Source organism: Fusarium pseudograminearum, chromosome 3 (assembly GCF_000303195.2).
Source record: "Fusarium pseudograminearum CS3096 chromosome 3, whole genome shotgun sequence".
Lineage (NCBI taxonomy): Eukaryota > Fungi > Ascomycota > Sordariomycetes > Hypocreales > Nectriaceae > Fusarium > Fusarium pseudograminearum.
Window position 1 is genome coordinate 868,766 of NC_031953.1, and position 24,264 is coordinate 893,029.

Here is a 24,264-nt window from a genome sequence, read left to right on the forward strand (position 1 = left end):
CGATGAGATCGAAATGCTGAGAGTTGATCCTCAATCAAAGCACATCTTGTGTGCTTGAAAGAGAGTAAACGAGGCACAGAGGAGCAGAGGAAACAAGAGTCTTATTCTTGAATAAGTCTGTAACTGTCTAGACAAAGACCAGCATGTTAAAGTGTTCATCTATTGAGTTTGTACATTATTTAAAGCTGTAGACAAGCAGCAGTATGCATGAGTCTTGTAAACTACGGATATGCATGGCAACAACGTCCTTTGTATTGACTAATGGATAAAGGAAATGCAAAAGGCTCCAAGACATGTATACTACCCAACTAGTCGTACTACATGGCGTAATTAAGAATTCAGCCTCCTTTATTTGACAAGTACAGGAGAATTTCACTAATATCTAGGAGGGCAAGGGTGGAAGGTGGCCATATCAGGCGCATTAAGATGACTCGAGCTGTATGAGTGGTGCAAGGGGACTGTCTCATTGAACCCCCATCACAGAATCATGTCAGATCAACAACAACAACAACAACGACACCAACTCTGGCGGCAGAAACAACAAAAACAGCAGCAGCAACATGCCACTCAGAAAGCCCGACCTTTCGAAGCTCCGGGCCTTACTGATGAGCATCATCGGCCTCAGTGGCTGGACTGCGGCGGGTTGATGTTCTTGGCTATGGTGTTGAAGATTGGTCCTGTACCGGGCGCCGCATGGAAATTGTGAATACAGACAGTAATTCACTATTAATCGAACAATAAATGAACGGAGAATCCCATGAGTTGTAAGAAGAAGAAAAATACCACCGCCGCTCCCTCCCCCTTCCCCTTGCCTCTCCTGCGCGACAACAATGTTCAAAGAGTAAATATCCAACCGGAATCAGTCTACGTACGTCAAACATGAAATGACGCTTAAACTTGTCATATCTCATATTTGGAGATGCACACTTTGTATGTGCTCTTTGACATGTACTGCGCGCTGAGCTAGCTCATGTATCTTGCAGGGATATACAAAGAGTCTTGGAAAGCCACATGAAGACAGCGGTATACGATAATGGAATCTTTCATGCAGTATGTCAATGGATTTAATATGAATACCCTCAATTGGCCAGTCCGTGTCGATCGGTCAGTGTCATCGCATGTCTGCAAGAACAAAGACATCACCCAAGAAACAGGATATAAAATTCTATCCAGAGTTCCAGGTTACTTTATCAACCATCTTCTTTCCACTACACTTTCACCCCCTTTCTCAAACCTCAGCCTTTCCGTCAAATGAAACGACCGCACCACGACTTCACTCAACATCAATCATGGGCGGCAATGACCCCGTCCAAGGCTTCGGCCTGACCTGTCCCTCCGGCAGCACCTTTTACGTCTGTGAAAACGACCACAACCGATTCATCGGATGCTGCGGTGTCGACCCCTGCGGAGCCAGAAAGGGACTCTGCCCTGACCAGCATCTTCACCAGGCCAGCTTCGACAAGGCCTGGGAAGAGTACATTCCACCTCAAGCTTGCACCAACGACAATGTCGACGTAGCTTGGCATGTTTGCTCCTGGTCTACATCCTCCTTTATAGGATGTTGTGCCGTGGATCCTTGTTCTAGTGGTTGTCCAAGCAGACAATTACGAGCAGCCAAGTTGAGCGACAATGCCAAAGACGCACAATTCTTTCTCGGCGACGGCTATGTATATCCTTCAGAGCCCAGCTATGCACCCCGTACCAGTCTGAATCCCATTACGAGTACGACCCGTTCGACTACTGCAGCCATAACCGCAATCTCAAGCTTTTCGACCTCATACACCCTGGACAGAGCTTCCGAAGCGGACACTTCTACGACTGAACCAGCAGGTCCCAGTCGAAGTTCTGGCCATTCCAAGGGCCATCATTGCTTGAGCGCGGGTGACATAGCAGGGATAGTCATCGGAATACTAGTATTCTTCTCCATCCCAGCTTTGTGTTGGTACTGGAAAGGCCGGAGCCTCAAAAATAGGGCGAAAGTCAACCCCAACGACACAAAAACTCGCGAATCTACCCCATCTGTAGATAGCAGCACGTTGTTCGATTCCAGAGATAGATCATCGCCTATACAGCAGCTAGGTCAGAGCAACACACCTGAGGCTCCGGATCAAAACAGGCGTCGCCAAATGCAGCAGAGGCCTCAATACGACGCATCTCCTCACGGCCATATGAACCAGTCACAGGCTGAGACATGGGCTCAACAAAGGCCTGAAGTATCTCTGCAAAGTCAACCACATCAGGTACCCAATATCCCCGGGCGATCTTGCAGTCCAGCAACCGCGCTACGTGATTTGCTGCGTCCGCCAGAGTCCTCAAACTTCAATATGGCCAGAAAACCTGTTCCGGGTCACACTTTTGAGCTTCACGGAAGTTCTACACCTGATCCCGCTCCTATGACAGCGTCACTCAGACCCTCCAGTACTGAGAGCACTGGGACTCCCCGTTCTTCCTACGGTAAAATACTTGGCCCGGTGAGACCTACAAACGGGTATGCTTCTACTAGAAGCAGTAACAATCCAGATATCGGGACTGTGACTAACGAGGCCAATAAAACTCCAACACCCGGTACTATGAGTCCGACTGGACAAACAAGTGTCGATTCTCCTCAAACGACACAGCCAGACCCGGTTCCAAAGGATGGTCCCTCCAGGCACAGATTGGCGCAAGGACGATTGTGAACATCCTACAGGAAGGGTCATGCGCAAGGCTATTGTATTTTGGTTTTTTATTTTTCTTTTTTACGACATAGAGCAAAGACACTTGGAAGGAGTATTTGTTTGCATTAGAAGGAGGTTTGGAGTTATCTTGGATCGTTGTCTAGTTTACAAAGATGGAATATGCGACATGAGCAAATAGATTCTATGACCTCGATGTATGAGTGTGATGAGTGGTCAAAGTATAGCCATGATGTGACTGGCCCCAACAAGGGGATAACGACGAGCATAGCAAAAGCCTCCCATAAACATCATGTTTGCTCAATCCATATTGAAAAAGGATTGATGGTCAATTGGGTCAACTCGTGATCAATTAAAACGCATCGTTGTTGGTCCCTGGTATGTATTGACCCGAACTCCCGGTTATCAAGACAACATCCTCCCGAATTCCCGGACCAAGAATAGTGGCGAATCCACCAACAATTCATTAATCCCGAAAGCAGGAAACCCTATTGAGAAACAATAGGTCTGTTGGTTCGAGTTTCCATCCCTCTTCACTGGATCCGTGAACAGGATATTTCTTCAAACATCGGAGAACAGTGTATGCCGAAAAGTGCCCGAACAACTACTAGCTTCCCGTTCTCGAACGCAGTCGGGATCTAGACTTGTAAATTGACTGTGTGCACGTGGACAAGCGTTCAACTGATCAGGTCCGCATCCTGTTCGCGGTTCCGCAACGACACATAGCGGAGGCAACCAAAAGAGGTATAGAATAGAGAGAATTGTTGGGACTTTTGGAGATGCGAGATAGCGTGAGGTTCGTTTAGATCGGGTGTTGCGTTCCTCTGCCAAATGTTTTATAATCGAGTACTCGGAATTATCTGTCATAGACTCGCCGATCTGAGGATCTACAACACTTGACGCAATAGTAGCCATCACAATGCAGTCAATAGTGTCTTCTGATAAAGCTTTAAAAGGAACCTCTCTCCTCCAGTCAAGCAAGACACGTATCAATCACGAATTGATCGGCAAACTCTGCTGCGGAGAAGCGAGGGCAATTACCGTTGCCAATTGGCAGAAATGCTTGTCTCGTAGCAGCGAAGCAAAGAACCCTTAGGCTAGAAGCATAACAGACATATCAGTCTAGCTCAGACCACTCAGGCCATTATTTTGCACCCCAATTAGAGGCCAACTTTTTCTAGCGAGCACCAAACTTGCCTCGGAATGACAGAAAGCGTTCGTTGAACCCTGCCAAGTCGGGTCAAAGCGTAGCCTTCAAAGCCAAGACGACTGGAATGCATTGCGTGTAGCGTCGGGCAATGAATACTCTGGCGAAATGATTGGTGTCAGAATTGATACGAGTTTATCCAAGTGAAATCAAGGACACATAATCTTGGAGGGGTTCTCGATCTTTGGTTTCGAGAACCATAGAGACCAATTCAAGGGTCACCTCCTGACAAGGGACGATTTCTCCGTCAAGAAGAGCCTCAATGCAAGAGATGTGGATTTAGCGTTATAAAAATGGAGAGAAAGACTATAGTAAGGGACGGCGTCATGTTTTTGGAGCCAGCCTCGTGGCAAACGGTAGTTTGAGCAGAGCTAACAAAGCTACAGTATACACAAGTCTCGGTCCTTCTGGGACTGTAAACGCGAGAAAAGATTTTCTCAAATTTGATCTGCCCCATGTTAGTGTTTCGGCGGAGTCAATGTTGGTTAGATGATCTTGAATCATGTCTTGGACATTCAGGAACCCGCGACTCAGTCCTTGGCATGGCTGAAATCGGAAGGCCAAGAAAATTCTGTTGGTTGGTTTTGCAAGATTTCCCTGGTCAGAGAGAAATGCGGAAGAGAGCAAAGACCATGGTTGTTTCTGTTTGTTACAAACATGCCAAGAACAGCATCCGACCAGGGTTTCGTTGGTGAGGGCTCGATGGCCAAGAACCCTGCAGCGATCGCTGAAAATGCGGGGGCCGCGATTGACGATCTAGGCGATAAATAGAATCGGGGTGGACAAGCAAAGGCGAGCCGAGCTGAGGCCAAGGATGATGGTACCTTGTTCTAAGACCTGTGCTGTAGTTGCTGTGATTCTTTAACATTCAAATCATACCCAGAATCCAGGAACAAAAACATACTTTCCTGCTTGACCCTCCCGCTGCCACTTCAATCCATAGTGACATGCATACTGGTCGACATTTGTTGAGCCGATTTGAATCCCGACACCCGCCCCTCTATTTCCTGACGCGATTCGGCAGACGGTCAGGACTGTATCCTCTTTCAATTGGCCGTAAAGAGGTGTGTCTCGCTTATGACGGAGAAATTGTCAGGTCTCGCCCAATGATTGTGCGAGGGAGCTAGTTAAAGTAGCTTCTCAAGACGGAGGGCGGCGCCTCGACGGACGTGGCACGCGGAAAGAGTCTTGAATGGGTTCGCTTCGCCCTGAGATGGTGTTGCCCTTGTAGAGTGCAAGTGGGCAGCCTAGGGCGTTTGAGTTGAGCTGTCACCTGGTTGGTAGTGACAAGAAATTGTTTGTTGCGGTGTGGACAATATTGTCATGGGACATGTTTGTGTGATTGTCTGTATTGTTGCTTCTTCTTATTCTGTTGGTGAAGTAATTCGTTCATTGGAGTGGAATGGATGAGAATCGTCATTGTGCAGTCACAGTCTCTGATTAGTTATCCCGTTTTTTCCTTGCCTGCCAGGATATTTATGGACTGATAGGCATAGCTTGTGTGTGTGTTTCGAGGCTTTGCCAAAAGAAACGCCCAATGATTTAATCTGTTGAGCTGATCGATAATTGTATGGGCGGTTGTTGTTACTGGGAGTCTTTACGAGGTCAAAAGCAAGTACAACATGGGACTTGCCGTTCGATGCGGTTGCAGTGACTTCCTTCCCAAAGTTTCACCTTTCCGTCTCCGGACATATTTGTGCTGCTCCTTCCTTACAAAGTCAATGTAAGCGGAATTGGTTTTCCTGGCAGAAACGGCAGGAACGAAGATCAAAGTCAAATTCGTAGAGGCTTGACACCAAACAAAATATTCAACCTGTCATCTAAAGCGGTCAAGGCTAATGAATCTTATCCGCCGTCATTCTCTTCGCTTCGGCGTCCTTAGAGTTTAGGTTAATAGATCTGATTCCTCTTGGCTTCGAGGATTGGAAGTCTTAAGACCTGGTCCCTCCATTGATCCCTGTTCCAAACGAGATGTTGGTCTCAACCTCGAATCACATCGCAATGGTGGTGTTTACTCGTCACATCAGTCGCCCTTGTATATTATTATAATATAATAATATCAATGCCAAGATATCGACAGGTCCAACGCTAGCGATCACAATCAACACCTGCCACCCAGGTATTACGTATCTATCCCGCGAATAACGGACCGACCGTCTTAATCCACCCACATACATATCATCATCATCTCCACCATGCCTATGCCTCCCTGGCTTCAAGACGAAGCCCCGGGCTTTTCAACTTCACCATGGACAACCCCATTGCAGGCTCTCGAGCCACGACGAGTAAAACATTTCACCATGGCTCAGCTCACTCCAGACCAAACGTATTCGATACACGTTGCGACTCTGGTTGTTGCGTCCGCCAGTATCCTCGCAACGATAGTCACTTCTTTCTGGTTCTTTCGTATGAGACGAAGTTTTCGACATGAGTGAGTGCCACCAGCCCTTTCACTACCCTCATATGTCTGACACATTCGCAGCCTCATTATGCTGCTCATTTACAGCGACATGTTTAAATCTTTCTGGCTACTCCTGTTCCCCGCCGTCGAACTCGTTGCCGGAAAAATCGAAACAGATGAAACCTTTTGCCAAGTCAGCGGATTTTTTCTTGCCCTAAGTATAGAGGCATCCGATGTTTCTGTCGCTCTCATCTCGGTCCACACTGCATTGTTTATCTTCCGTGGCGAGCAGGGCCTTTACCCCTACCGAAAGGCTGCCTACGCTCTCGCGGCCATCCTCCCCGTCGTGATGGCTTCACTGGCATTTATTGAAGGTCCTGGCTACATCAACACAGGCCAGTTTTGCTATCTTCCGTTTAACCCCATGTGGAAACGACTCGCCCTCTCTTGGATTCCTCGCTACCTCGCCTTTGCAATTATCCTTTTTCTATGTATCGGCATATACATCTACGTTCGTGTCTTGATGAGTCGCTTTGGTGCGGGAAACGAGAGTTCAAGAAATACTCTCTCCAAAATGTCTGGCTTTGACAGCCTCGAACCAATGCAATACCCAGCAGCAGCTGTTCCTCCGACACCAACAATTAAATATCACGGGCTGATCCCATCGTCCAACACTTCACGACGGAATTCATTCACCATCGCCGAAGACCCTACCAGGCCCTCTCTATCTACACTCAACTCGTTCAATCTGGACATGCCTGGAGGCACACATTCCAAGCTTCACTCAGCGCGAATGGCTCGTCGAGGATCAGCGCAGATGTGGATGGCTAACCACGGCACTGATTTGGCGTCCCAGTCAGAGCAAGCAGAAGTGGACTCTCAAAATTCGACAGGAACTACGCGGTGGGATTCTGATGATTTGATTGCGCCTGCAGCCATTTACACGAAACCTGAGCTTCAAAACCAGACGCCTGCTCCACCAGTAACAAGACCGTCATTCGTGACGCGGCAGTCTTCATATCTTTCTACGACTGCCCCTACGCCATCTATTCCCAATATATTTGCCATACTTCACCGCAAAACGGTGCGTCCCGAGAGCGAAGAAAACGACCTCGTTCTGACCCAGAGCGATATCAACGCACCCGGAACTGTCAAGACGCGCGAAAAGATCTTGCGCCAACTTCGATTACTTTTCATATATCCTATAGTCTATGTTGTTATTTGGATCTTGCCATTTATTGTCCAACTTACAGGATATGGTAAAGGAGCACCTTATGGCATGAGACTGGCCAGCATTGTCTTTCTCTGTTTTCATGGCCTGGCTGATTCTCTGGTCTTTTGCATAAAGGAGAAGCCCTGGAGACATAGCCAAGCGTACAATCAAATTTTCAAACGCTCCAACTTGCAGTTTTGGAAACGAAGACAAGAAGCACCCGATGTAGGTGCGAGGGTAGGACGCACAAGGGAGGAAATGACACTCGACTCGAAGTTCGCCAAGCAGAGACGAGAACAAGAACAGGCCGAGTGGGAGCTGCAGCGTCAGGCTGGCCAGGACCGTAGGGTAACCAGAGCTCCCGACTGGTGGGATAGAGACGATTGAGGTGTCATGTGATGGCGTTACAAAGGCATGGAGGATGATACCCCGGGTTACAATGATTGGTCCTGATGACAGGCGTTAGGTTTGCATTGGTAGGCGTTATGTTCATGATAGTTATACCAAATACATTAGATCAAAAGTACAAGTAGTCGATTGAGGGTATTCCATCTCAAAATCTAAAGTCGTTTTTCTCATTAGTCTACCAAGACAATTCGTGCATCGTATATCGTTCTATGTAATTCGAACGCTGGTCCTCCTCTTTATACTAAATCATACACAAGTTGAAGTTGATATTTCTTACCCCTCTCTCCAAAACTTGAGAAAGGCCTTGGCAATGGCGACTCCATCATGGGGTAGAGGCGCCCGCTTCATGGCATCGTTATATACTTCGTCCGTGAAAATACCGACAGTGTGACGGTTGAAGAGAATTTCAGAAATAATCTCCTCGTTGAACTCGGGGTGTCCTTGTACCGTGATGTACTTTCCGGGCGAGTAGAAGCCTTGAACTTCGCAAATCTCGTTGGAGCCCAGAGGGATAGAGTTCTTGGGGAATGCGTCGACAATATCGCGATGCATCTGGTGAATGCGCTGTGGAACAAGCAGTCAGCATCGTACAAACAACGGCGCAAAAACCCAACTTACCATCTTGTCCAACCCAAACACCTCCTTGCCCTTGGCTGTCAGATCAACCTCTGTGACAGCAACCTCCCACCCGTTATTGCTCCTACCGCACTTGGCGCCCTCGGCTCGCCCAACGATCTGGTGTCCGAAGCAAACACCCACGACGCGCACGCGATTCGAAGCGATGGCCTTTTTCGTGTACTCTACCAACTTGAGGATCCAAGGGTCGTTGTCGAACGCCGTGTGTCGGGAGCCGGTGATGAGGATCGCATCGATGTCCTCGATCGCGGGGTACGAGTGCAGCTCGTTGACGACGTCGTAGCCCTTGATGGAGACGAAATCAGACAGCTTTTTAGGCTTGGCCGCTGCTTCGAGGAGTGCGGTAAAGACGCCTGTGTAACCGCCATAACGATCGCGGGTTTGCGGCTGGGGTGTATCGGCTTCGAGGATGGCGAGACGAAGAGGAGGCATTTTGAGCAAGATATTGTGAGGTCAGGTATGAGTGTTTTGTTTGTGAGTGTAGAAGGAAAAAAAGAATCAGGGAAATGGAATATGCCTCTTTGCGAAAATGGAAATAAAAATTGGTTGGGCCGCATTCAATGCTGTAACCCTCCGGTCTGAGGACCCTTTCCTTGTCATCCTGCTCTTGTAACGACGACCGGTAGCGGGGCAGTGGGGGTGGAGGGGGACGAGACGGCAGAATTACAAATATGTCATAATGTTTCTTATTAGGAAGGCGGTGAGATAGACGTCAGAGGAACTCTAGGTCATGGACAGTGCTTAGGATATCGGAAAGTTGGCCGCTGGAAGTAGAAGACGAGACGAGGCAAGTGAGTCAGTTTATGGTACTGAAACTAGGTAGATTTCTCAGGCTATTAATTTTTTTATTTTAAGACTCGGGAATTCAACTTTGCTGGTACCCGTTAGAGCGACTACCCTGATCTGTCACCCCTTCAGCTTTGTCAACCACATGTCTATCAAGTCTTGCAACTACCCATGTTCATCTGAATTATTCACTAATGCTATCAAGTAGTGTTATTGAGTGATGAAAGAAGACTCGTTCGATCTAAAAAGAGATATGAGCTTAACAGTAAATCCTAGTACTGCAACAATAGTATTTTGAGTGATATGCTTCATATAGGAACGGAGTTTCTTTATTGTACAATTTACTTTGAAGCGCCATGCCAAGCAGGCGGTAAATAGGTATATGCATATCTAAACGCAGACTTGAAAGGAATATAAACCAAATATTAACTAAACAACGCCTTTCCAAATGTTGGCATGTCATCAACCATCTATATATCGGAACGTGCCAGTCTTTACGACGGGCCAGTCTTTACGACCCGTCGTACCCATCAAACGCCAACCCAATATCTTTCCATATCTCTTTTCACTCATAATGGCATTCCCGGATGTGCTCTATTTTAGTCTCCTCTCGGATTGTCTCGTCTCTTCCAGCTCCTTGCGGATCATGTCATTAAAGACTTCAGGGTTGTCGAGGTAGAGATGGTGTCCGGCCTTGGGAACGAGGAGGACCTTTGCGCTGCCGTTTTCTCTCTTCCTCTCGTCCTCTGTAGCACTCTCGAGAACCTTTTGCTTTGCTGCGTTGAGCTTTTCCTCGGAAGCAATTCCACCAGCGACGTCCATCCAGTCGTTCTCTCCGTACATAAACACCACAGGGATACCCATTTCTTTGAGCTTGGTGCCGTCGGGCTGCTGGATTGTTTGACGACCAACTTCTTGGATGCGGTTGATGACGGGTCGACGGGCGTATGCACCGGGTGCGAGGATGTAAGCTAGGGCATACTCGCCGCTGCCCTTTTGCTTAAAGATGGAGAACGAATAGTCGTGCAGAGCTTGGGATTCAGCTGGTGGGAGGTGGTTGAAGCGACGGAAACTCCAGCCCGAAACGAATCGTGGACCGAGAGGACCGCTCATTCGGACGATGCTGAACGGAGAAATGTTTTGGTCCCAGAGCCAGACGAACCAGCCTGGTAGGGGTCGTCGAAGCACGTTGGAAGCAGGCTTGTGTTTTGACAGAGTGCCGGATTTGCCGGTGGTGCTCTGCTGGTCTTGCATCATCTCGGCCTCGATAGTCGAGGTGTTTGGTTCGGGCATCTCGGCGTTGACGGCGTAGGGATCAGCTGGGATGCCGACAGGAGAAGCTAGAATGAGCTTTTTGAGGCGACCGGGATACTTGATGGCGTATGAAACGGCGAGATAACCACCAAGAGAGTGACCAAGTAGTGTGAACTGTTCCAGCTTTCGCGCCTTGCGCCATTCTTCCAGCGCATCGACAAACCAGCCCTCTGCTTCCATGACTTGATCCTCCTTCTTCTTAGCATGGATCTTGAAGGCAGGCCGAGACGAATTTCCACATCCCAGCATGTCCAGCGCATACAGCTTGAGTCCTCGCATGCGAGAAATGGGTTCAAAGTTCTTGTAAAAGAAACCTAGACCGGCGCCGTATCCATGGATCATAACGAGAGCATCCTCTGTTTTTTCTCCAACTCGCTCGACTGAGACTTCGTTCAAAGCGCGGTTTTTGCCCGAGAGCTCAACCATTGATCGTCGCCATACTCGTGTACCAAAAGGATCTGGTCGTTCGGGTGTATCGATATTTGTAATACTGTCGTTGGCTTCTCGGAGGTGCGGCATGAGACTTAAAAGGTTGCGCTCAACGGCTTGAGGGGCAAGGCTCGTCCACTGTGAACGTTAGCTTAATCGTTAATTGTGCGAATTGTCTGCCTTACCCATTGGTACGCAGCATCTTTGTAGCCCAATGGAAACAGGAACGCATGCGAAGGCTTCAATTCGGCCTGATGCTTGATCTCATCTGGCGCATCAACCCTCCCACCATGGGGCGGTCTCACGGCACCGTCTGTACTCATTGTTCGCGAAGTAGCAGGGATGAAAGCGGTAATGTTTGAAAGTCGCGATAATGGTAGTACCGCAGAACAAGGTTGAAGCCTAAGCATTCCGCGGGGGGGAGGGGGGTTTAATATTCTTCAACCCCCAGGAATTGTCTGTAGAAAAAAATGCCACTTTAGATCAGTAGGCAAAATTATGGATGACGCCTCTTTTTGGTGACGCAAACAGGGCTGAGCCGGAGTTAGGAGAAAATCATCGGGTTTTGTCAAATCCGTGGTCAAGTCCGTGGGATTGGGAAATTGGAGTAAGATTGCGGAGCGGAAGCGGAATTTGTCGAAAAAAGGCTGAGCAGGAAGAAGAGAGAGATATGTTGAAGGGGTTTATGGTGATAGTGAGAGATATTGTTCCAAGGAATGGAAATCGATCTGATCGATCGCATTGACAAGAACAACGGAATATATCGGTTTATTTAAACGTGTAACCCCAATCTTCACCAACCGTCGTTGCTCAAACGTGTTGGGGGAATCCACTACAATTGGGCGCTCTGACCGCTAAAAAGAGCCGAACAGTGGATTGATGCTCAACCTTACAGGGGATCCGACGGGCCTTAATTTTTGGCTTGTGATGACGATGAGAAAGGGCTCGCATCCGTATTGGATCCCATCACATCAGATCACACCTCTTGACCACGTTTAACGCTAAAGTTAACCAACTGACAGACAACCAAATACCCAGGACTGACCACCTGACAACGATCCGACCCGATCCATCTCCTCCCTTTCCTCCCTTGGACTGGTACATGGCCTCGAGCTGTCCCTGACAGGCTGCCCCTCAGCCCCCTTGACCTCCATATCGAAACATGTCCGACGATGTCGATTCCATCGTCAAAGGCGCCTCTACTCCTACTCAAGGCGCCAAAGATGTAGCTGGATCAAGTCCGATCTTGTCTACTACCGCAAAGCAGGGCGATCCTCTTCACCACACCCCGAGCTCACCGTCCATGATCTATCTCAACCTGTTGATTCTCGAAGCATCCCTCCGCGCGCAATTCCTCGAACTACGAGCGAGAAAACGACACCACACTTTTTTCCTTACCCTTTTGTCACTATGGATCACCGGCTTCGGCTGGGCTCTGTTCCTTGCGCCCCGTGAGGATGGTCGAGGCGTAGGTGGATCTATCTACTGGGCTGTCGAAGGTGCTGAAAAGGTGTGCTTCATGGGCGGCATCATCACTGCGATTTTGGTCTGGGCGACTGGAATCTGGGAGCGCGGTATTCGATGGCCGCGACGCTGGTTTGTCATTTCCAACAGAGGACTGCGCGGCTTCAACTGCAAACTCATCATAATACGACGGACGTGGTGGGCCGAGACTCTCTCAACAATCGGCTTTTTTCTGACATACGGACTATTTTCCCACACGGCTAGTTCATCATACCGCTACGTCGAGCCGACCCTTTTGCGCGAGGTGGAGAAGGAACTCCAGATCACGAGCGACACGCACCCTACGCTGGTACTACCCCATGAAGATGAGGAGAAAGGCGGTCACGAGGAGGATCTAGCGCCAGGGGGTGACTATGTTAAGCTGCTTCTCCTCGCCAAGCCCTTTTCTGCAACGTTTCGCGAGAACTGGGAACTGTACAGGACCGAGTACTGGGAAAAGGAGAACGAGCGTCGTGCGCTGCTCCGCCAAAAGGTTAAGGAGAGAGATCATCAGCTCGTGCGAGCGCAGTATCCCTGGACCTGGTGGTTTCCCGGACGACAGCCTCGACGACACGAACCCGAAAAGACAGCTCCTCACCCGCCGCGCCATATCACTGTTGAACGAGAACGCAGACGTCGGGGTAGTAGTGTCCGTCGCGCGTCCACGAGCTCTACCAGGAGTCCCACGCCCGCCTTTGAAGAAGAGCAGGGCGCCCATCGACGATCCAGCAGCGGTTCCGCCTCTAAGGGACGAAAGAGACTTTCTACAAGTTCCAAGCCGAAACGACCAAGTAACGATTCTCGCTCTGTCACGCCTGATTTCTCTTCACCTTTGGCCAGGGAGAGTAGCGCGAACGATACTCCCGAGTCAGGACCGGAAGGGGGAAAGGTTTTGAGGAGTTCGTCCTCTAGATCGACTGTTGGGTCCAAGGAGCGCGAATAGGAGGAATAGTTTAATATTTGATGGATAGTATTCATGTCTAGTGTATCATGGTATCGACGTATCAACGACTGACGCACCAACGTTGATGAGTTCTTGTGCAGCATCTGGTTTTCCTCTTTTTGTGAGAAAAGTCGGCATATTGTGATTCGATCCCAACCAGGGATCGCACGGCATGACATGATTTAAATCGGCCCCAAGCTCAACAAGAGTTTTTATCGACTCACGAACCTGTGGATCAGCGCTTACATTGAGAGCCGCCCAGATCAACGGTGGAAAGCCAGCAGCATCCAGGTCATTCGGCCCGGCGTGTCTTTGTTCAATGAGGAGTTTTAGAGCAGCGATGTTTGCGTTTATCACAGCGACGTGAAGCGCAGTGGTCCCGCAGGGCTGTAGCTTAAGCGCATCATTGATATGTATCGAAGCACCTCTTTGGAGAAGAAGCTCTGTGATGTTTTGGTGACGATGATATATCGATGTTATAAGCGGCGAAAAGGTAACCAGCGGTAGCATGTGAAAGCTCAACCTGTCGCCAAAGTCAATATGATAGCGTCCCACTGTGATTCCCAAGCCAATATCGTGAAATTTTAGTGACGGGGCATTTATATCGGCACCAAGATCTAGAAGCCAGCGCACCGTCTCAACATTTCCGCTTCTCACAGCTTCATGAAGCGGCGTCCAAAACCATCCATTGCGTTTCTGCTTCTCTGCACCAAAGCCCCCCGTGTCGTAGTCTCCTTTACTGCAACTGTACACACGCAGAGGTACCGATGGACATTCTCCAAGGCTTGCAGATTCCCGTGCTTGGCGGCGTGGAAAATTACGTGATGATCTGCGTTTGCGAGCTGGCGGTTGTATAGCAGGGAGTGATTAATGCGTACAGGGCTTGGGAGGTTTGTGGCTAGTGAGGATAGGGCATGGCTTGTTTGGCAGGAGTCGATGATTTGGAGAAGGATTTCTGGGGGGAGGGAAGTAAAGGCCATTGATTTTTGGTGTAATGGACTTCAATTGAATTAAAAAAGAAAAATAATTAATCGAGGTTGGACTCGAAGGGCGCGTTTGATGGGTGATCCATGTTAGTCTGACCATGTATTTTATTGATGCTATTTAGGTTATCGCCAGCAGTGCATTTGAAGTGAGACAACAATATGGGGTGCAGAAGATCGGCATTCAAGTTTTGGGTACCGAGTAATACTTGACTATTTTCCAATTCACGATCTCGAGCAATCATTGCAGAAATTGCACTCTGTATCCGTAGCATACATCAATAATAAGACCAAATAAGGTTCAGACTGACAACACCTAATTAAATAAATAAGCCAGACTCTTATCTCGTTATCTCGCTCTATCACGATAGAATAAAAACCGCATCTAGATAGACATGGCACCAGAATAAGATCCGAGATCGGCCGCGGAGAAAGATCTTTCGATTATCTCGGCTTCAAGCATAAACTATACCCATATTGACAAAATACATCTCGTGACCGACTATCCTCCAGTGCATAGGCATGTTTTACGAATAAAGACGTCTCGTGAGCTTGGCTGCGTTATTTTAGTTTCAACTCCTTGTTTGCAGCTTCGGCAATTAACCGAGTACCATGAGTCAAGACGACACGTAAAATACCAGGAATACCATATATCTATACTAGAGTCTAGCATCTTCGGACAGTTTTGCCGATTTAAGAAGTCTTGTCCCCCGCCGGTCCCTCGCCGCCGGCCCTTTTATCTCGTACATGCTGCATATCAAGTGTGGATGTTTATACAAGACAAGTGGAATATCTGCAGTTCTTTACTCCTTTCAGAATAGACAGAATCTGGGGTAATTGCCGTTGCGCCCGTTTCCCAAGTACCGTTATCGCAACGACCCTGTCCAACTCTATATTCTTCATTCTGTAGAGTCACTATCGGATAGTTGTGATAAGACGTGCATGCGGGAGTAGTATTCGTATTTAAATAGACCTGTATACCCTTCTACTTTCTATCCAGTGACTTGTTAAGTAATATCGCCATCATGTTTGACTGGAGCAAGTTTATCTCGCCGAAGCCGTCTCTAGACGTCCCTGCTCTAGAGACGGTCGATCTCAATGACAAGGAGATGGAAAAGAGAATTGTTCGAAAGCAAGATCTTAGAATTATGCCATGGGTTTGCATAACATATCTTCTTAGTATGTGCACCAAACTCACCACTGTTATCGGTCTCTAACACACATAAGACTATCTCGACCGAGTCAACCTTGGAAACGCCAGAACTCTCAACAATGACACACCAGAGCACAACATCGTTACCCAACTTAACCTCACCGGTCAAAAATACAACATTGCAGTCGCTCTATTCTTCGTGCCATATGTTCTTATGGAGTTTCCCAGCAACATTCTCCTCAAGTACTTTTCGCCTAGTAAATGGATCTCCAGAATCATGGTGTCTTGGGGTATCGTCACCATTTGCACCGCCGCTGTTTCGACATATGGTGGATTGTTGGCTGTGAGAATATTCCTGGGTTTGGCTGAGGCTGGTTTCTTTCCTGGGTAAGTTACCAATTGGCATGACTGGAGACAAAGACTAACTGAGACTACAGTATCATGATGTATCTCTGTTTCTGGTATAAGCCTGAAGAGAGAGCTACACGAATGGCCATCTTTGCTTCCAGTGTTGCTGTCGCTGGTGCTTTTGGTGGACTTCTTGCCACGGGTATCTCATACCTCAATGGCAAAGCTGGTCTGGCTGGTTGGCAGTGGTAGGTCTAATCATCTCTCTAACTTTGCTCGCCACTAACACAGACAGGCTGTTTGTCCTTGAAGGCATCCCCGCTGTCATTGTCGGAATTTTGGTTTGGTTCTACCTCCCTGACTGTAAGTCCTGCCCAACCCACATGACGACATAACACTCACACAAACAGACCCCCAAACCGTCTCTTGGCTCTCCCCCGAAGAACGCGCCTTTGCAGTCAAGCGTCTAGGACCCTACGCACCCTCTATGAACGACAAGCACTGGGACAGCAAGGTCGCCAAAGAGACTGTCTCCGATTACTTCTTCTGGCTCTTTGCCATCGCCTACTTCTTCATGGCCAACTCTCTCAACGCCTTTGGATACTTTGCGCCTACGATCGTTGCATCTCTCGGCTTTGAAGGTAAATACGGTCAGCTCATGACTGTCCCTCCCAACGTCTTTGCCGTCTTTATCATTGTTGGAAACTGTCTTCACAGTGACAAGACAAAGGAGCGTTCCAAGCATGTGTTGGGTGGTTTGACTTTTGTCGCTACTGGATACCTTCTTCTTGCCTTTGTTAAGCACTGGGGAGTCAGATACTTTGCTGTTTGTCTGATTGCTTGCACCAATGCTGCTGTCCTACCTTTTGTTGCTGTAAGTAAATGTTTTCAATTCCAAATATCCATATACTAACGATTTGTAGCACCGAACTGCCACCGTCCGAGGTTCAACGGCTACCGCTCTTGCAACAGGAGGTATGATCGCCATCTCTAACACAGGTGGCATCACAGCTCCTTTCCTCTTCCCCTCCAGCACATCTCCCATGTACGCAATGGGTAACTGGACAGTATTTTCGTTCCTCGTCGCTGCTGGTTGTATCACTGGTTATGTGTGGTACGTGTTTGGTGCCCACAGTGGTTACAGAACTGGTGATGCCACCGCGACTGGTCACTTGGAAGTGTTGGACGCAGGTGACAAGGATCCCAACGCAGTTATGGCTCAGGCTGTGGAGAATGAGAGGGCCAAGGATAAGCTTAAGGATATTGACATGGCTTAATAGAAGAGCAAGAATAGCTAGTATATTGTAGCTAGATAAAAGTATGTTCGTGTTCACCATAAATACCTGTCCCTGGTTGTGTTCGTGATAGGCAGCCAATAGTCTCGACAGATTTGTGATTAAAGAAAGAGTTCTTTTAATGCTCTAGAATCCGTAGAAGTATACAGTAAACAGCTAAAGTGGAATATATACATGATACAGGCTACATCTAGAGCTGGATAATGTATCAAGCCACTGTCCGAATAAAACCAGCATCCATCCGCGCATGTCGACTAATATCGTCCAGACATAAATCCTTGAGCCCGAACCAACAGGCTGTAGCACCCAAACACCGATAGCAAAGTAATAATCGCGTCCAACGTACAGACCTAAACTTCCAGTCATGATTCCTCCAATCGAATACATCAAAGCAAATGTAATAGTACAGATCAATCACATGTTTAGTCCTTACGCGCCATCTTGATAGAATCGGCACCTGTTTCGACAACACGGAAAGCATCGGCGTCGCCTTCTCCGCTAGCAGCCTTTTCGTAGGCTGAGTCGCTTCTGTCGCAGAGAACATCAAGGTCCGAGTCGCTGAGTACTTCTTCACCACCAGACACTTTGTACACTTGGCCATCCTTCAAGAGGAGGGCACGGAGAGATTCAGGGTCGAGATCTTCACGGAGATCCATCTTTTGACCCATGGTTTTGAAGTTGCCCTTTTTGATGACAAGTTTCTCGAGACGTCGTTTCGCGTCTGCTGAGTTGAGCAGTGACTCTTCGACTGTGTCCTTTGTCGCAAGACGGAATACAACCACGGGACGGGTTTGGCCGATTCGATGGCAACGATCTTGAGCTTGGAGATCTTGCTGGGGGTTAAAGTCGGAGTCAAATAGGATGACTGTGTCCGCTGAAGCAAGGTTGATTCCTTGACCACCTGCACGAGTTGACAGGAGGAAAATCTTGTACTCTGGATCGCTATTGAAGTCGGCAATCTGGGTTCGTCGACTATCTTGCGCGACAGACCCATCGATACGGCAGACCTTCCAACCTCGAAGCTCAGCACAGTAGTCTTCTAGGATATCCAGTTGCGTGGTGAACTGAGAGAAAATGAGGACTTTGTGGCCGCCTTCGAAGAGGCGGGGAAGTAGACGATCCAAGAGAAGCATTTTTCCAGAGGCGGTGACAATGGAGTCGTCAACAGGGAGCTCGGTGGAAGCCTTCCAAGGGTTGTAAAAGTTGTGCGGTGAGTTACAAACGAGTCTTAGCTGGGCCATTGGGTTGCCGAGCTTCTTGTGGGAAATCTGCTTTTCTGCTTCATGTTAGAGACCGAAGTGAGTATATTAGTAAGGTGTCAACATACTGGCAAGCTCAAACGCCTCCGCTCGTTCACGCTCCTCAGGAGTCATTGAGGCTTTGTCGTCCTTGTCTTCGTCATCAGACTCCATCTCATTGGCGAGTTTGGCCTCAAACTCATCGTCCGACATCTTTTCCTCATCTGACCCGGCATCCTTGTATGTGCGAGTCTTTCTGGACCTTCTGCGCAAACCCACCGGCGTTGCCTGGCGACTCGACTTTGTGCTCTTCGGTTCTGGCTCCAATGCTACAGGGTGGTTCTTGCGTTTCGTTCCAGGCTTTTGTGGAGTTTGGATCGAAGCATCGGGCTTTGGATTCTTGGGAGGTCTCCCACGACCACGCTTCTTCATCATAACGGAGAAAGCATTCGGGGCTGGCTCCTTAGATTTCTCGGGCTCCTCAGACTTGACCTCTTTCTTACGTGAGGACTCGCGAACTGGGAGTGACATGGTCTTTGGTGGGGCACGACTGCTCGATCGAGATGACTTTGCGCTGGGTGTCGCTGATACGCCTGCATTGAGCTTTTCGAGTACCTTGTTCTCAAGATACTCACGGGTGTCGACCTTTTTGTCAGTAAGGACATTGTACAAGTCTGTTTGGTCCTTTGTCATGGGAGCAAACAGCACATACTCCCGCTTTTTGGGGAGATATGCTGCGACATCTGCCTTGACGCGTCGTAGCAACATGGGCTGCAAAATCAGGTGAATCTTCTTTACCAACGCTTGCTTCTTTTGATCAGCAATGAACTCTTCAGTCCCTTCCTCATCCTGAAGATCTGAAAAGTCGAACCAGGACTCGAACGCCTCCCAGTCAGTGAAGATGTTGGGCAGAAGAAAGTGAAGAAGTGACCACAGCTCTTTCAAGTTATTTTGGAGAGGAGTTCCCGTAATGAGAAGACGAGTAGCCGAGGAAAACTGGCGAAGCTGTTGGAACAGCTTGGCCTCTGCATTTTTCATGCGATGACCTTCATCCTGGGAAGCGTCAGTGATGTAGAGCGCAAAAATGAGGAATGTGACTCACAATGATGATGAATTCCCAGTTAATCCTCGACAAGTTGTGCTGGTCGCGGAGAACCATCTCGTACGACGTGCAAACCACTGGGAATTTGGTAGTAGGACGACCATTCTTGAGATGCTTCATCATGTCGGTTTTAAAGATCTGCTCTCGGCCGTGTTTGTCGCCGTGGTACATGATAACAGGGATGGAGGGTGTCCATTTGTGAAACTCATCCATCCAGTTACTGAGCGTACTGAGGGGCGCAACGATCAAATGGGGACCAAGATAATTCTCCTGCTCACGAAGCAACGCAATCAAGGCGATGGTTTGAACAGTTTTGCCTGTAATGAATCAGATTTATGACGTCCCCATTCTACACAAAACTTACCGAGACCCATCTCATCGGCCAAAATACCAGACATGCCTTGAGAGCAAATCTCATACATCCAAGTCAAACCCTCAAGCTGGTAGTCGCGCATGGTACCGTTGATCATACACTTGGGCTGCTGTGCCATTTTCAAGTTGTGTTCACCGAGAGTCGTTCCGTCGAGGCTACTTCCCACACGGCCAAGAACCTGTGTCTTTTTGGTGAGAATATCTGAGAACGCAGCTGACTTTGCCAGCAAGTCGTCAAGTTCTCTAGCCTTGGCTTCTCGCTCAGACTTGGTCTCTGCCTTTTTCTTCTTCTTTTTCTTCATGAGGGCCTGACGACGCTTCTCTTCATTTTTGTCATTTTCAGCTCGCGCTTCCTGTTCCTCCTTTACCAACGCATCATCTGCGCCCTCGAGGTCATCATTCGAGTCAGGCGGCGAGCTTGGTATACTCGTTGGCAGGCGAGACTCCGAACGGGGTGAGCTGGCTGTACTCGGCGACGCCATGATGAAAGTTGATGATCAAAACAATGAATATTCAATAAAGAAAGACTCGAGAGAAAGATAATAAGAGAAAAATGAACGTCAGGGGCTGAACTCAGCTCCCGTTGGTTGGTGTATGCGGCGATCCGCTAGTGGGAAGAATGATGTAGTTGACTCGCCTCAAACAAGGGGAGAGAAAAAAGAAAAGAGCAGAAATCCGTAACCAAGAACGATGCAAACAGTGACACAAGAAAGAAATAGGCAGCAATAGGTTATAGTACAAAATGCAGTCGCAATTGACTTGTCTTGTTTGTACAGCGAAAATAAAGGTGACTTGGATGAGAAAAGGGCGTACCGCGTAAAGCTACCAGGCAACCGACGCGAGAAAGGGGCGATGTCACGGGTTAGCGTGCTGACGCCACAATCACTTTACAGCACCGCCACATCCCCCGCCAATTGACAGCTCTACGCCATTACCCCTCCACCCCACCAAGAGAAAATCAAGAGACTCGACTCGAGTCATCCAAATAAAACATCTCGACCATCATATTCCGAGTGAAGCTACATACAAGCTTCATCTCTTACCCAAAGCCACCACGTTACCCCTTCGCCTTTTCCGCCAGGCCTCTAGAAGCCTTCCCGCATTCCGTCCTTTGACAATCTTCAGAATGGCTTCCTTTGCCTCCCAGACCTACACTCCCACCGAGGAAGCTGAGATCCAGCAGTGGCTCACCACCTCTGAGCGTCTCAAGTCCCCCGAGGACAAGTCCACCATTCTCGAGACCCTCAACAACCACCTCTCCAGCCGCTCCACCCTCCTCGGCAGCAAGCCCTCCAAGGCTGATGTCGCCATCTACGAGACCCTCGCTCCCGTTGTCGCCAAGTGGTCCCCCGAGGAGCGCACCGGCGAGAAGGGCCACCCCCACATTGTCCGCCATGTCGACTTTGTCCAGAACTCTCCTCTGTTCGGCCTCGATGTCAAGGATGAGAACAAGGTCAAGGTTAACCAGGATGAGGTCCTCTACGTGAAGCCTCAAGTCGACGCCAAGGCCGAGAAGGAGAAGAAGAAGAAGGCTGCCGCTGACGCTTCTGCTGCCGGTGATCAGGCTTCTCTCGTTGACCGCACCAAGGAAAAGGTCAAGGAGGTTGTCGAGAGCGCCAAGGAGAAGATCGCTACCGACAAGCCCAACAAGAAGGAAAAGAAGGAGAAGGCCCCTAAGCAAAAGGCCGCCCCCGCCCCTGCTGCTCCTCTGTCGCCTGCCCTGATTGACCTTCGTGTTGGTCACATCCTCAAGGCCATCAACCACCCCGACGCCGACTCCCTCTACGTCTCCACCATTGCTGTTGGTGACAAGCCTGGCAACGAGGACTACGTCGAGTATGAGGGTCAGATCTGCCGAACCGTCTGCTCCGGCCTCAACGGTCTCGTCCCTCTCGAGTCCATGCAGGGCCGCAAGGTTGTTGTCGTCTGTAACTTGAAGCCCGTCAAGATGCGTGGTATCAAGTCTTGCGCCATGGTTCTCGCCGCCTCCCCCAAGATCAAGGAGGGTGAGGTTGATGACCACAAGGGACCCGTCGAGCTTGTTACTCCTCCTGAGGGATCCAAGGCCGGTGACCGCGTGTGGTTCGAGGGTTGGGAGGGCCAGCCTGAGGGTGTCCTCAACCCCAAGAAGAAGGTCTGGGAGATGTTCCAGCCTGGTTTCACTACTACTGGCGGTCTTGAGGTTGCTTTCGATGCTGCTGCTGTTGAGCAGTTGGGCAAGACTGGAACTGGTCGTCTCGTTACTGAGAGCGGTGGTGTCTGCACTGTTCCCAGCCTTAAGGATGCCGTTGTGCGATAAATGTACAAAATAAAATGTATCTGATAAGGTATATGAACAAAATGAGAGACCAAGTATGTTAAATTACATCCGACAGCCGAGCGTGAGCATGTATGTAAGAGACTAGAAACTATTCAAACTATACCAATAAGAAGAAGTGGACTCTACTGCCAATTAAGTACCAAAAGAGAGCGAAAGGAAAGGCCTGAGAATTTCGTAACTATTTTTCTTGCTCCTGATGGTGATCATTCTGGACTACTAGTCCAGAGATGTTGAGATGGCCGTGAAAGAGAGTCGACAGCAAACATCACAGGGTATGCAACCGCAATGCACAAGATAAATCGACAGATAATAAGAACTTTTAATGATTAATGAAAAGGAATTTTTATTATTCTTTTTGCATTCACTTTAATTGACTGAACTACCTGTTATCTATTGGCAGTTGGTAAGCTTAAGTTGGTGTTGAGAATCTTGTTGTACCCTGTAGCAACGTAGAGAACGTGATACTTGAACCCTGCAAATGCGCAGCATCCAACGATTTAGCAGATCGATAGCAAGGTACAAAGTAAAAGGCCTGTTATTACCATTCATCGGATGTTCTGGGTAACGATCAACCTATTAAACAACCATGATCATCAGTGACACTTGTGTTGTTCTCGTCCTGTCCACCCTGCTGGATCAGGGAATGGTTGCATATTCGATGTCATTTCCACACACGCACTCGACCGACTGCGACGCTAGGACTTGGACAATCAGGCCTCGCCCCTGTTACACATGCGGAACTGGACAGTTCAAGAAGAGGCTAGAGGCCCTTTTGTGTACAGGAGGAACTGTAGCGGCTTCATAAGAGACGAAATCAATAGACCAGTTTATGATATTTAGGTTATATTTCTTAGACTACTTATTTTCGTATCCTAAGACTTGGGAGGCCATCTTTTCTACCTAATAGCGGTCTATTTGACATTATGCACAGACATCTCCCTATTGTCACAGACTAGACGAACTAATGCCAAGATTGATGATTACGATACGCTCTAACCAATGATTATCAATATTTGTTGACATACTCGGGAACGGTTAAAGCGGTATACAACCGATCTTGGCAACTCCTTAGCATTCAAAAGGGTGTGATGCACGAGAATGAGTGGTCAATATCCAATCATCAGCATAGTCTGAGATATGACAGTCTGAGTGGCGGAATAATTAAGTCACTTTACCCTATCGCACGTAGGGTCCATTAATATCCATTTTATTCAATCAATGTTACATTCCGTATCACAGTCTGAGACCCCAAGACTGCCAATAATTCAAGGTGGAACCTAACAAATGAGTCCCAAAAGACGGTGGAGAGGACCTAGCTGTACACTAAAGTGTATGCGTAAATTTAGCGAAAATAGCAATAACAAAGGAATGACAAGACACCTGAACAAAGCAAGTAAAGAAGCGCGCGGCTCAGAAGAGAAAGATCTATTTCTATTTCTGTCCATCTAGTGCCCGTTTCCTGTCTGCACACAAAGACAACGGCAGCCAACGAATCCCAGACATACAGAGAGTTTCGTTACAGCACAAAGGGGGACAAGACCTTGTTTCAGCGCGAAGAAAGGAACCAATGAAGCCTCTGATGTCATTATACATCCTGGAAGCCCAGTTTTTTCTTTGACGTGGGGAGAATTGACCCTGTCGGCTAAGCACCCGGTACTGTGGTTGTCAGAAGACTGTACTTTTGATACAGTAGATGAGGGAATTGCAAGGTCAGTTATTCGCATACTATACACAGAGTGCCTAGCTGTGCGATCTACTGGAGATCAGAGCAGAAACGTTGCCCTCAAGTCTTAGACTAGAAAAATAAATTGCCTAAGAAGCCTGACCTAAGTAACATAAACTGACCTACTACTTTCGTCTCTTATGCTAAGCGGCCAATGTTTCTAATGTTGTGAGGGTGACAGAACACTTCTGTCAGTTGCGCGTCTATTTTCTGAC

At 48.4% G+C, this 24,264-nt stretch overlaps 9 protein-coding genes across 9 annotated transcripts, besides 2 other annotated features; 6 read left to right on the plus strand and 3 right to left on the minus strand.

Annotated features, from left to right (window-relative positions):
• Positions 1-487: 487 nt before the first annotated feature.
• FPSE_04894 (uncharacterized protein) lies at positions 488-706 on the plus strand (the record flags this gene model as incomplete). The annotated part of the gene is made up of 1 exon (XM_009258012.1): positions 488-706. One exon carries the CDS (start codon positions 488-490, stop codon positions 704-706), a length of 219 nt encoding a protein of 72 aa, XP_009256287.1.
• Positions 497-561: a microsatellite.
• Positions 707-1,289: 583 nt separating the features above from the next.
• On the plus strand, positions 1,290-2,678 carry FPSE_04895 (uncharacterized protein; the record flags this gene model as incomplete). The annotated part of the gene is made up of 1 exon (XM_009258013.1): positions 1,290-2,678. One exon carries the CDS (start codon positions 1,290-1,292, stop codon positions 2,676-2,678), a length of 1,389 nt encoding a protein of 462 aa, XP_009256288.1.
• Positions 2,679-5,918: 3,240 nt separating this feature from the next.
• Positions 5,919-5,942: a repeat region.
• Positions 5,943-6,077: 135 nt separating this feature from the next.
• GPR1 lies at positions 6,078-7,883 on the plus strand (the record flags this gene model as incomplete). Its single annotated transcript, XM_009258014.1, has 2 exons — positions 6,078-6,313; positions 6,365-7,883. 2 exons carry the CDS (start codon positions 6,078-6,080, stop codon positions 7,881-7,883), a joined length of 1,755 nt encoding a protein of 584 aa, XP_009256289.1.
• A 294-nt stretch (positions 7,884-8,177) lies between these two features.
• FPSE_04897 (uncharacterized protein) lies at positions 8,178-8,972 on the minus strand (the record flags this gene model as incomplete). Its single annotated transcript, XM_009258015.1, has 2 exons — positions 8,178-8,468; positions 8,523-8,972. 2 exons carry the CDS (start codon positions 8,970-8,972, stop codon positions 8,178-8,180), a joined length of 741 nt encoding a protein of 246 aa, XP_009256290.1.
• A 948-nt stretch (positions 8,973-9,920) lies between these two features.
• Positions 9,921-11,392, minus strand: FPSE_04898 (uncharacterized protein; the record flags this gene model as incomplete). Its single annotated transcript, XM_009258016.1, has 2 exons — positions 9,921-11,207; positions 11,255-11,392. 2 exons carry the CDS (start codon positions 11,390-11,392, stop codon positions 9,921-9,923), a joined length of 1,425 nt encoding a protein of 474 aa, XP_009256291.1.
• Positions 11,393-12,231: 839 nt separating this feature from the next.
• Positions 12,232-13,515, plus strand: FPSE_04899 (uncharacterized protein; the record flags this gene model as incomplete). The annotated part of the gene is made up of 1 exon (XM_009258017.1): positions 12,232-13,515. One exon carries the CDS (start codon positions 12,232-12,234, stop codon positions 13,513-13,515), a length of 1,284 nt encoding a protein of 427 aa, XP_009256292.1.
• A 2,008-nt stretch (positions 13,516-15,523) lies between these two features.
• Positions 15,524-17,276, plus strand: FPSE_04900 (uncharacterized protein; the record flags this gene model as incomplete). The annotated part of the gene is made up of 6 exons (XM_009258018.1): positions 15,524-15,677; positions 15,726-16,038; positions 16,089-16,247; positions 16,295-16,362; positions 16,410-16,873; positions 16,923-17,276. 6 exons carry the CDS (start codon positions 15,524-15,526, stop codon positions 17,274-17,276), a joined length of 1,512 nt encoding a protein of 503 aa, XP_009256293.1.
• A 440-nt stretch (positions 17,277-17,716) lies between these two features.
• Positions 17,717-20,488, minus strand: FPSE_04901 (uncharacterized protein; the record flags this gene model as incomplete). The annotated part of the gene is made up of 4 exons (XM_009258019.1): positions 17,717-18,570; positions 18,622-19,585; positions 19,635-19,951; positions 19,999-20,488. The coding sequence occupies 4 exons, from the start codon at positions 20,486-20,488 to the stop codon at positions 17,717-17,719; spliced, it is 2,625 nt and encodes an 874-aa protein (XP_009256294.1).
• A 644-nt stretch (positions 20,489-21,132) lies between these two features.
• On the plus strand, positions 21,133-22,305 carry FPSE_04902 (uncharacterized protein; the record flags this gene model as incomplete). Its single annotated transcript, XM_009258020.1, has 1 exon — positions 21,133-22,305. One exon carries the CDS (start codon positions 21,133-21,135, stop codon positions 22,303-22,305), a length of 1,173 nt encoding a protein of 390 aa, XP_009256295.1.
• Positions 22,306-24,264: the final 1,959 nt, after the last annotated feature.